Raw genomic sequence first — 13208 nt, forward strand, 5'->3', positions numbered from 1 at the left:
TGAACAAGGTCTTTCTTCTACTTACACTTAAACTTTACAATTTCAAAACAATATGTTGAGAAAGGTATCATGTTTAACAACATTAATATATACCATATACCTAAAAATGATTATAAAAGAAAATTTACACTATCTGGGATGCATCCAAATCAAGTACTTGAAAGTTTTCTACTACTTTCTCTTGAAGAGTTAAAATAGAACACAAAGTAGAGAGTTTGGAATACAAAGTCCAGGTGAGGGGTCACACTACGACATGATCACCTATCAACTGTAACACGTATGACACTTAAATGATCCATTAATTTGTTTCCTATGTTGCTCCAGGGCAAGGACAGTATCATATTCATAGCTATAATCCTAGCCTGTAGCCAGAGCCTCAGGAGTTATTAATCTCTCATTAAGTGGTGAACCTCAGGACTTCTTACACAGGACACATAACAAAGTTTTTCATATATTCCCAGTAACTTATGAAAGACTGTCCATAATTTGCAAGTTATATTATCTTAAAATATTACAAAAATGTATAGCTCTCTCAAGATTCATCTAGGTTCAGATAAATAAAAAATGTAGCCTCTTAGGCATGGTACCAAACACATAGTAAATGTTCATTTAGTATATGTTCATTCAGGTGCTGGTAGTAGTAATTACCATTTATTCCTCCAATGTGAGAAACCAGCCACAAGAATTTAAGGCAGAGTGACTACTTAAGATGTGAGAAACCCCACAATGGCAACGTAAGTTTTTCAAAACAGAAAAAAAGTCTAATGGATATATCCTGAGCAGACATGAAATCGTAGAACATCACCCTAAAGAAAAGTAGGGAATGGCTGGATGGTCAGCAATACTCCTAGGCTGAAACAAGTAGAACCGGTAATATCTGATACCTTTGACCTCTAAAATTAAAGGTTTATATGTTCAACTAGATCTTATGAAGCCACTTAACTCAAAACAAAAAGCAAGTTAACCTCTTAAAACTTTTAGATATAATTTCAATCTTAAGAGCCTAAGTTACAGGATTTCTTGAGAAATACTCCAATCCTAAAACTGACGCTATACATTTTGTTCATTTATTCATTCACACATTCATTTTTTTTTTTTTTTTTTTTTTTTTTTTAAGTTCTGAGGGCCAGGGTTTATTCTAGGTACAGGGACAGTGAATAAACAAAATCCTTCACATAACAACAAACAAAAAACCTTCCTAAAGTTTACTATAGAGGGAAAAATAGACAATACAGGTAGGAAGTCTGATAATAAACACAAGAGAAGAAAACACAGCATAGAGAGGGACAGGGTTGGAAGTGGAGAGTTAAAATTTTTAAATATAATGGTCTAGGAAATCTTCATCTAGGATGGCATTTGTGCTACCTGAAGGAGGTAAAGAAGAAAGTGAGCACAAAAAGCAAAATGCCTGAGGCAGAAGCATGCCTGATTCTTCCGTAGTCTTGGGGAGTTAGTCAAAATTACTTACTTTCTTGTGCAGTTCTGACGCTTTCTCTTCAAACTCTTCTAGTTTTGCTTGATCTATGCAAGTATCTAAAATTGCAATAACATTTTTTATTCCAGTACTTCTTAAAATCATTATGACTTGAAAAGTTTAGAAAGAAAACCATAGAAAAGAATGAGAAATAGTGCCAGTAATAAAATAAACAAAACATAGAAACCTAATACTGGCATGGAGAAGGATTTTCCAAGTGTGATACCAAGACCATAAGATATAAAGGTAAAGACAAACGCAAGTATAATTTCAAACTATTAGACAAGAGGAGGAGAATGTTCAAATGTAACATGGAATATTCAAAGGTTTTTATCATCAATTCATTAATATTTTGAAGGAAGAAGATGATATCCAACACAAGTTAGGAAAACGGGCAACGGTAACGAACCAAAAATTAGGAACAACAAAATTAACGGTTGCTAACACGTATGAGCAGGTATTTCATTTCACCTAATACAAAAATATAAACTTTATTTAATGAGACGCAGATTAAAGATTAAATGATCCAATAATGCCAAGTGCTAGAGATAGCACAGAGAAACTGACTTGCCTACATAAGTACATGTAATGGAAGTATAATTAATGAATTTTGGCCAATGAATAGGCAAGATGTACTAAAATTTAAAATACGCATTTTCTTTTATTCAACAATTCTATTGTTAGGATTTTGCCTTTAAGCAAGAATGTTCATTAAAATATTGTTAGCCAACATCTGGAAATAGATGTCCATCAATAACTGTTTGATTAAATAAGCTACAATATATATGCACATGATGGGATACAATGCAGAAGAAGGGATTCCTATAGATTCCCCATAACGTATTTGATCCCTTGTTTAAATACAAGGAATACATAAATATGATTTTAAAAAACACGTTAAAGAAGGCTTATGATGAAAAGTAACAACCAAATCACTACACTAAAAACTCAATTCCACTTCTGAAATTCAGCCTCTTACAGTTCTTCTTTTATTAGATTATTCTGGCAGTTAGCTTCCCAACTCTAAATAAAATTTAACATTATTTCTTGATTTATGTGTTTAATATATTATAGATAGCTTCCTATTATAGAAGATGAAAATGGCATTCTTTGTCTAATCCTGTTTATTTTAATAATTTTATTTTCTAAAATGGCTGGCTCTGTAGCACTAAATAAATACTTAAACCTCTGATTCCCCTTATGAAAAGAGTATCTCCTGATTTTCACTCTAACATATGAAGTTATCTGTGCCTCATATTTTCCAGTGTCTCTCTACCCTCATGTCCAACCCCAGGTCCTTACATTCACCTATCCATGTAAATACAGTGATATTCTCTTCTGTAAGTCCTTTGCACTGTGTCTCTAAGTTTTTTGTAAACATTTAAAATCAACACATTTGTCATAACTATGTAAATATGTTTCACTCATGGAGTCAGAGAGTCTATTTCTTTCTGAAGAGTTCAATGTGTAGGGGCAGCCCAGGTGGCTCAATGATTTGGCACCACCTTCAGCCCAGGGTGTGATCCTGGAGTCCTGGGATCGAGTCCCACACCAAGGCTCCCTGCATGGAGCCTGCTTCTCCCTCTACCTGTGTCTGTGTCTCTGCCTCTGCCTCTCTCCGTCTCTCATGAATAAATAAAATCTTTAAAAAAAAAAAGAGTTCAATGTCTAAATCTCTAATCTACTCAAGAAAAACATTCCTAATAGCCAGGTGGAATAAACTTGGTTTTCAGATGCTATTCAAAATCGTCTCACATTTTAGTTTGTTTTTGTATTTACAGTATGTTTTTCCTCATTTCTCTGTCCCTCCCACCACTAAGAGGAACTTCTAATTGCTTCTCCCCTGTGGAGAGAAATATGCACTTTCTTTGTCAGTGCCACAAATTTTATCTAGCTCCTTTCTCATTCTATATATTCCATACATCTTCCTGGACTCAAATATCCTATGAAGAAAAAAAAAAAAAAAACACCTCACTCAAATAATGGATATTTTTTCATGTTACACCAAAATTTGACATATACATATTCCTTACACATTAGTTTCTATGTGGGATCACATATCAATGAATATTTCCTTCTCTGTTACTTTAAAATCCATGAATTCTTTACCCATGCAGAATTTATATCAGGCATTGGAATTTGGAAAAGAGTGGTTTACAGAGTCATGCAGATTCTCCAAATGCTGACATATCTCATTATACAATATCAAAATAATCACCAATGATCTCATCAGAAAAAAATTTGAGTACTGGGAAGCTGTCAAGCTAACAATAGCAGATGTAAGTTTTCCAAAACTCGAATTTTACTTGAAAGCTTGAATTTGATCATTGGTAACAAATTCTATCAGTTGTTTCCTTGACATTACAGACCTATTTCATTTTTTTAAGAAAGTGTGTGTCAAACAGTCACACCTGAGTAGCCACAGCTTTTATGATGATCATCCCTTAAAAGTAAACAAAACGAAAACAAAAACAACCAATTCAGCTTATAGTACAAGCAAACACACAGGTATTTGCTCATTGTACTTTGGTAGGCAGAAGTGCTAAACATGTATAATTTGTTTTGTCATAGGGGATATTAAAATAATGTGTACTCAAGGGTTAGACTTTTAATAAAATAGTGTTTTTCAGATCTTTATCAAGGACACTCAAATAAAACACAGCAGTTTCTAATGTTTTGTTTTACTCGGAGTGAGGAATACAACAGCTACTAACACGGTTTGGTGTCACTGCCTTGATTTCTAACCAAGTGCTAGCAGTTTGACCCACAAACGTTTATATCACTAGCACAAGTACCAACACAACGGAAAAGGCAAATAAGGTCTTAGTATGGTTATGAAAATAGTTCTGACTCTTTGGATGGCCTGAAAGGGTATCAAGGGCCCTCAGGACTCTACAGGTCACAACATGAGAACCAATGCTGCAAAGTAGGGAATAATAAAATGTTTCCATTTAAATATTAGAGAAATACTCACCAACAAACTGACTTAAATCTAAATCCAGTCTTTTCCGATATGTGAAGTCTGGATCCATCCCATCTCTATGCAATACAATCTGAGATATACACTCATCAATTAATTTGAAGTACTGTTGCCTAAAACCAAGAAAAAGAATAAATGTATACTCAACTTATTAGTGTAACTTAACATCAAAATCAAGTACTTTGGTAAGCTTCCTTTCAAGTTCAATAATTTACACCTTTGTATAGTTCCAACAATTGATAGGTCAGATCTAACACAGGAGTGAGAGTAAATACAACAGTCATCACTTTCTTTCCAGTGATATTAAGACCTTAAATTTTTATACTAGTTTAGCCAATATAGTGCCGTAATGATGATTTGTTTTACAAAAATCAGAACCTTGACTTATTTACAAAGCACTAAAAAAAAAATTAAGATGAAGTGATATGTGCTTAAAAGCAGTCCTCAACAGAGATCAACCTACCACTCTACCATACTAAAATAGCTACCACTAATTCATTTTATTAACACAAGCCAAAATATATTTTTTTTCAAGAAAATTCTTTGGAAGGTTCTTAAAATTCTACATAAACTATTTTTAGAATGCTTGTGGAGTCCAATTAAAAACTGATACTGTAAATTATATACGATTCCAAATAAATATTTCTTACTGAAAAGACAACTGAAAAAACTTAGTATGACAGTTTTTTGTCCAAAAATTAAAGTTTTTATAATTGAAAAAAGTTTAGAACATCGAGAGAAGCATTGGTAATACCATCTTGCTTTGGTATGTACCCAAGATCAGTGTCTTAAACATTTTTAGTTTCTCCCAATCAATGACCATTTGCTGTCTTTGCTAATGTGAAGTTGTTGTGAATTTCAGCACAATGGGTCATTTATAATGACCCATTTGTAATGGGTCATTATAAATAAGCAAAATATTTTGTAATATTGTTTGTAATTTGTTTGTAATAAGCAAAAGAACATCCCTTAAAACTTAAGTCAACAAATTTAAAAGAAATATTCAACAGATTTAATGACAAAATCAAACTAAAGTGACAGAAAGGGTGGGTGCTATCTCAATGAGGTCAGCCTTTCATCCCAAGCCAATCCTAAGACTCTTCTTCCCTCAAAGACTTTTGACACACATTTCCTCTCCACATTTTTATCATGTGGCATATCTAGCCACTTGAGCTTTTCTTCTCCCTAGAAACTGTGTCTCACTTGCCCTTGATCTACCTACCTCACACCTAATAAATGACCCATTGTGCTGAAATTCACAACAACTTCACATTAGCAAAGACAGCAAATGGTCATTGATTGGGAGAAACTAAAAATGTTTAAGACACTGATCTTGGGTACATACCAAAGCAAGATGGTATTACCAATGCTTCCCTCGATGTTCTAAACTTTTTTCAAAAAAAAATAGTCTCCCATTTCCTAATATTTTCCATAATAACTCCATTTATAGTTAAGGTACATAAATTGCATACACGTTTTTATCTATCACATTTGAAAACTGAGATGATATATTCCATTCTTTTTTACTCTTACTGAATGTTACCCTAGTGTTGTTTTAATACAAACAGACTTTGAATTAACAACATAGGCTATTTAGTGTGCTTTTTCTTTAAGTCATAATCTCAGTAAATATTTTCTCACCTCCACAGTTCTCACTGATAAATTCATTTACAAAGTAACTGAAATTTCATGCAAAAACTCTTTCAAGGCAACACTAGCAAAATAAATAAATAATGTACTTCTGGATTCCAGAAATATATATCTAGAAAATAATCTCCATGAGCAATTATTGGTGAGTCAGTAAATATGTCAGAGGAATAGGTGGATAACCTAATTAAGGGATGAACATAAATTGTCATTAGTTCACTGATATCTCATTTTTGTTGGAGAAATTTAAAAATCATCTTTACTTTCTCTTTAGTATTTTTACCAGATATCAGAATTATCTCCCATGTACATTCAACTAGCATAATATTTTGCATTTGTAAGCCATGGAGTTAAAGAATTGAATTTGATCTTCTACTCCACCCTCCAATTATCTTTCTGCACTTCATTTTACTTGGGGGCAGGGGCCTACCTTTCATGTACATTCTCAATCAAGTTCCACTTCAGTAAAATTTCCTTTTGTTCCAAATGAGAAAGTAAGCTAAATTTCTATTTTTCCTATCCACTAATTCTTTAAAATGGGAATACCTTGCATTCTAAAATAATGCCACTTATACAAACTTTTAAGAATATCATCAATATTTATTTAGAATGTTCATTAAACAAAAAATGTTCAGATAATTAAAGATTTAAGGGAAAAATCTAGGTCCATCTTAAGATAGTAAAAACCAAAAAAAATGAAGCTAAAACCAAAAGAATATTCATAGAACTACACATCTCTCAGTGTGAATGTTACTGTATATAAAAAGTTAAACAATTTTAAATAACTATATGACAAATTATGTAAATGACTATAATCTGACTCAATCTTGTTTTTGTTTTTTTCTTCTGACTCAATCTTGTAATAAAAATATATGCTCTATAAGAATAAATCACAACAACAATAAATACCTATGAGAATTTGGGCATATGGGGGAAAAACATGGAATTGTCTTGATTACAGTAGTCATAGGAGGAACGATAACTTCACAGGGACCGTATTTGGAACAAAGACCAAGGTCCTGGGGCTTACAGAGTCAAAGAAGAATCCAGCATAGATAAGAATCAAATTAAAAATGTGGTACTTGAAAAATGACCAAAATAACTGTCTATGCCTCAGTAATGTCACTTTGGTGATGCTACAAGTTTAATTTTTCTCTGAGACTCTTAATTCCACTGAAGTGAGAAGATTGCCTCAGCATGTCCTAGGAGAGTTGAGCTTTTCAATCTGTTTTAAAGGTAGACACAACCGCATGCCCTCTTGGAGCACAGATTAAGGGATTAGGGTAAAATGAAGGGATCAAAAGTAAGATATAACCCCCCTGACTGAAAACTTTGAAAGCAAACAATATTCCTGAATTCTTGAAATCTCCAGCAGCATCAGAGGTTGACAGAACCAACCATACAGGGATCAAGAAAAGGATGGGGTTACTTTAGAGTAAGTGGAAGCTTCGATTTTATTTTTAAGAACATTTGGGAAAAAATATAGTAGTATAATCAGCGAGGTACCTCTGATATTTAAAAGTATTTAATCAATGTATTAATATTTGTATTTTAATCAATGTATTTGTATTTTATTAATACTTTTGTCTATGTATTAGTATTTTATATTAGTATTTACAAGAGAAAGAGATAAGCCAAATGATCTGTACTCATCCCAAAGAACCTAACCTAAGTTTTAACTTTTTTTTTTTTTTTTAACTATAATTCTATTCACTTGTTAGGTATATCAAAAGCCTGAACTGCACCCTCTGATGTCACCCAGAGTGAATGAGACACGTCTAGCAAATTTTTCTGCATGAAACTAGAAATGACATACTACCCAAAGTATTTGAGAATGAAATTTCAGCAAAACTAAAGGCAACAAAAATGGTTTTATATTCAAGGATCTCAGTTCCCTCATAAAACAGTAACAAAGTGGAAAGAGGAATATAGGGAGAGCATTTACTGAGGGTACACCATGTGCCAGTTATTTGGCTAGGAGTTTTATCCATGCTACTATATTCCATCTTCATAACCACCCAGCAACTTAGATGCTAATATCCTTACACAGCTACAGATAGACAAGGTACAGACAGGATAAACAATCTGTTAAGCTCAAGATGGCTAGGATATAATCAAACTTGAAATGTCATTTGTCTAGCTTTTCTGATACATTAGCAACATTAAATATAACTGTATTATCAAGGAACTTTCTAGCTACTTAAGCACTAATAAAAGCAAGGTTTAGTACCCTTCATGTAACTTTTAAAAAGAAACTTCTCAACATCATTCCTACTACTTAAAGACTAACCAGAAAATATTATCCATCATATGATAAATTAGTAATTTGTTGCTAGTTCACATTTTTATTAGATGAAAACTTGTTACCAAGAATCCACTGGAGCTTTAAAAATAACGGTAATATCATTTTACCATCACCTGTCTAAATATATGCCCAGAAGAAATGCCACATTCCATGAGTCAATATTAAAACAGAAATAAAAATCTGAAACTTATTTGTTTGCCCAAATCAAACATCAGGTGATTTTCATAATTAATAGAATTTTATTAGTGAAAGAAAACATAAGAACATAACTTCTTCTTACCTTATAAAATAATTCTTACCTTATACTATAATCATTTCGAATCAGCAAAAGGTGCTGAAGAATAGAAATGAAATATCCCTCTGCTTTAGTTTCCTTAACTGAGTTCCACACCATGTTGTAAATATCATATGCTTCAGTAAACTGATTAAGGAATATATGGATTTATTTATCCTCTACACCAAACAACTGCAGTAATGTGGCATAGAAACTACTCTCTCTAAGACTTCAAAAGATTATTATGTGCCTTAGCCTAGAATAGGTATCATGTATAGTCAATGTCAAATAAAACACAGGTATCTAGGATTCAGAGTACAGGAAAAACATTTTGCAAATGACAACTTGACCTGACTCCCTGGCTTCTCCTCCATGATCAACTCCAACTACTCCCCTCTCTCAAGCCAAGCTGTTGCTGGTGGCAAGGTAACAGGAAGCTGGTTGTGAATACTATATTAGGTTTTCAGAGTGCCCTTATCAAGAGAGCTGCTGCCAGGCACTATCCACCATGGACAAATAAGCCCCAGGGGAGGACGGGAACCTGGTGGACTTCTGGAAAAGCACAGAGATCTGCAGACCCATAAAGTTAAAAAAGGTCCACGTGAGTGTGCACCCAAGGTATAGGGCAGAAGCCAACTAGCAGGATAAGGGTACCTTACTAATTTTAATGTTGGAAAGTATTAGGAGAGGGGAGGTGCCAAACATGAGAAGAAAAAACAGATAGTACATATACATGAGAGGCCGAATAGAATCCATCTGTAGGCTGTAACGTCTATTTACATATGCATCTACTTAGAAAAACACACATTAAACTAATAAGAAAAGTTTATATAGAATCAATCTGATTCATAAAGGTTTGACTTTATGTTGTTTATACAGAAATGGCTTCAGAAGTTTAATATTTTGGAAGGTTGGTTGGGGTTTAGCAACAATTTTCCATATTTCACTAAATTCAGAACAAAAGGATATTCAAGTTCAGCTCTAATATCTTCAAGGCGATGGGAGAACTCAAGCAAATCTTCTTCCTTATGCTCATCAAAGACTTTAAGTTGGATATCCAGGCTATCATTCTTCATACATTTTAAATCCTACAGGCATTAAATAGAAATGACAATTAACGGTTTTCTTTTTAATAATGCAAAAAAGTTAATGAAAAACATAAACAATAAACCAGCCATTTGACTGGATTTATAGCATTCAAACACTCAAAGTGTTAAATAATACCCACATCTTATCTATATTTCACAAATTTTTATACTCAAGCCTTTTTTCCCCCCACAGATAAATTATTCTTGAAGGTAATTTATCTAAATTTCCCCCTATTCAAGTACTCCTCTAATTTAAATATTAATAAGGAGACTGCAGGGCACTTACTGGCAAGATCTCTTTCAATCCACAACGCATAAATTCATTTCTGATGTGAAGCCTGAAGTCCAAATCATCAGGAGATGTAACAAGGGCATTGATGAGCTGCATACACGCTACCTACAATAGATTGCGCAGTGAGACTTAGGCTCAGATTCCAACATCAAAGAGTCAGAACTGAAATATCAAGGTTTCATTCTAGGAATTATCAAATATCTTCCTTCACAGAAGAATCTATTAAAACAATAGGATGTGTATAAATTATTTTAGTCAATTACATATTAAACAAGAATATTATTTCAGTGGAGTTTTGTTTTTTAATTTTTCATCTGTTTGGGGGTTCTCGTGGAATAGGAGAGAAAAACATTAGGTCCTGGTACCATTTCATAAAAAATTTCACTCTAGCCCAAACTTAATTTCTTGTACAAAAATATCATTCCACGCACATACAACACAAAACTGAATATCCTAGTTGAGAAATTATCTCTATTGGATATGTAATACTTACCTAAAATAGAGTGGTAAAATAACTTGCTATTCATCAAGAGAAACCCAAAGTTCTAAACACTTCAAGGTCAACAAGTGTCCTGAATTTGGTTAATGGGGTTGTTATAACCAAAACTATCTTACCAGCTCTGCACAATTAATTAGTAAAATTAACCAGGCAGTGGTTCTTAAACTTTGGCAAGAATTCAAAATATACGTCATGTTTATTCCAAAGGCATAGAGAAATTACATAGCTAATTACATCCTTTACTATATACCTTAAATGATAAAAATGTAAAAATCACTGTATTTTCCACTTATTTAACTCTCCAAATTTCAAAGTGGGTCTACATTTTTTTTTTTTAATTACTGGATGAAATCTTTCATTCTCTGAAATCCCTGTAATCGAAACAAAAGAGATTGAAAGCAAAAGAGATGGTCTCTAGAGAAGCAAAGCATTCTTTGTTGTTGATGACGATGCTATTTTTCTAACTCTACATTCTACCAGAGTCTAACAAGAATGACTGGCTTACTGATCAATATGTTTAACCTCATGCTGTTCCCTAAATTGTCCTTTCTCCATCCCTTAAGGCAAGGTTTATATGAATTTAAAATGCCTTTTTTGGATTAAGACACCGACAGGGGTCTCAGGTCCTGCTGGTTGAAATATATCGTAATTATTGTATTTGATGTCTAAATACTAAAATCTGACCAGCATGCCTCTACTGTCAAAACTTAAGACTATTTAAACTGGAGGAAGGAAATGTGCCAGAAGATAAATAGGGAAAAGGGAAACATTTAAAATAGAAAGAAAGAATAAACTTAAAACTGAAGCTACCTTTCCAGTACACTTCACTCATCTATAACTGTCTCACGTCACAAAGTTTAAAATGCTTTCTATCCACCTCCTTGCCAGGTACCTGGTACCCACAAAAATAGTTTTTCAGCAACAGTATATAATCTTAAACGATTTCAAAGGACATTTAAATAATGTTTCTCTACATTTAGAGCAATTAAATTAGTATTAGTCGCTAGGTTTCTGGAAAAGATGTGAATTATAGACAACTCAAAGCAGCAAAAATAAGCAGCATAAAAATTAGCAGAAAATATGACCTAAATGTAAATATGTGCAGAACAATAGCAGCCTGAAATGGAAGAGAAAGAAGGGAAAAGGATAATCCAAATTCTTTCCAGGAAACATCCTAAAAGGCAATTTCCTATAAAAGCTGAAATAATGAATTTAAGTTAATTATCTAAAATCCCTTCCCAATTCTAATGGGAAAACATAAACAATTTGCTATTATCATGACCTATAACTGCTCTTAATCAAGGTCATGTAAACACGTCTATGAATATGTGCAAGTACATAGCAAAATGCAGTGCTTCCTTACAGAAAAATAATTCTATAATCAAGGTAAAGATCAAAGAGCTCTAGGTTTTCAACATGTACACAGACATACATAGATCCATTTTATCACACAATTTCACACTAATATAGCATACCAGCAGAAAAAGGTGCCAATATAGCATCTATGTCATCAAAATCAATTCCTACAGACAGTGAGTGGGAAAGGCTTGGGAACTATAAAGGTAAACAGGATATATTGCCTACCCTCATGAAGACAGATACAATCATAGAAGGAATATGTTCCACATATAAGGAATATGGAGAAACTAAACACAAAAACAGATGGATAACAGCACAGGCTCTTAAGGATCAGTAAGTAAGCAGCCTGATGAAGTGAAGGGTCAAGCTGAGATGTTCTAAGCAACTAAAGAATGAACATGTTATAGAAGCCATGGGACCTTCCACTTAATTACAAGGAATTCAGATTTCCTGAGTAGTTAGTGAGGGTGGGAATGGAGAGAGCAGTACAAGAAGTCATGAGAAATGAGCCTGGACAAGACGACAGGCTAGGTGAGGCACAGTCTTATGTGGCAAGTCAGAAAATTCAGGTTCAACTGGAAATAAGGGAAACCACAAGGAATTCTATGTAAAGGAGAGGGAAGAGTAGAGGTAACAGTATCAGTTAAGAAACTACTATAGAATCAACTAGTGAGCACTGATGAATGAGAGCTTGAACATTTGAAATGTAAGAAAAACTGAGAGAATTTGAGGGTTGAGTGGACATGGGGTTGACTCAGAAGAATTCACGAGAGACTCCTCACCTAGGAGTCAACTAGATAGCAGGTAGTACCATTAACAGAGTTATAAAATTCAAGGAGAAAAACAGGTTTTAGAGAATAGGATAAATCTCCACTTTTAAAATTCTGAGACTGAAATGTACATTAGGAGGGGCACCTGAGTGGTTCAGTACGTTAAGTGTCTGACTCTTGACTATCTCTGGTCATGAGATAGAGCCCTGCATCAGGCTCCTAGCTGAGCATGAAGCCTGTTTAAGATCCTCTCTCCCCAGGTGCCTGGGTGGCTCAGTCAGTTAAGCATCTGCCTTTGGCTCAAGTCATGATCCCAGAGTCCTGGGATCAAGCCCACATCAGGCTTCCTGCTTAGTAGGGAGTCTGCTTCTCTTTCGGCCCCCCTCCCCCTGTTCATGTACACACACACACTCTCTCTCTCTCAAATAAATAAAATCTTTAAAAAAAAATTCTCCCCATCCCTCTGCCTCTCCCCCACACACTCTAAAAAAAATAAAAATAAATTAAATAAATATACATT

At 33.8% G+C, this 13208-nt stretch overlaps 1 protein-coding gene across 18 annotated transcripts in view; it reads right to left on the reverse strand.

Annotated features, from left to right (window-relative positions):
* DIAPH3 (diaphanous related formin 3) overlaps positions 1 to 13208 on the reverse strand; it is a 508102-nt gene that overhangs the window by 317888 nt on the left and 177006 nt on the right. For all 18 annotated transcript variants that reach the window (XR_005376327.1, XR_005376326.1, XR_005376328.1 and 15 more), the window contains 5 exons: positions 10055 to 10165; positions 9650 to 9768; positions 8706 to 8822; positions 4449 to 4567; positions 1469 to 1533 (listed from right to left, as the gene is read on the reverse strand). Coding sequence is in view for 14 of the 18 variants with exons in the window: in XM_038569687.1 (XP_038425615.1) it covers positions 1469 to 1533; positions 4449 to 4567; positions 8706 to 8822; positions 9650 to 9768; positions 10055 to 10165 (531 nt within the window). In the remaining 4 variants the exon portion in view is untranslated. The remainder of the gene's footprint in view (positions 1 to 1468; positions 1534 to 4448; positions 4568 to 8705; positions 8823 to 9649; positions 9769 to 10054; positions 10166 to 13208) is intronic.

This window comes from Canis lupus, chromosome 22 (genome assembly GCF_011100685.1).
Source record: "Canis lupus familiaris isolate Mischka breed German Shepherd chromosome 22, alternate assembly UU_Cfam_GSD_1.0, whole genome shotgun sequence".
Lineage (NCBI taxonomy): Eukaryota > Metazoa > Chordata > Mammalia > Carnivora > Canidae > Canis > Canis lupus.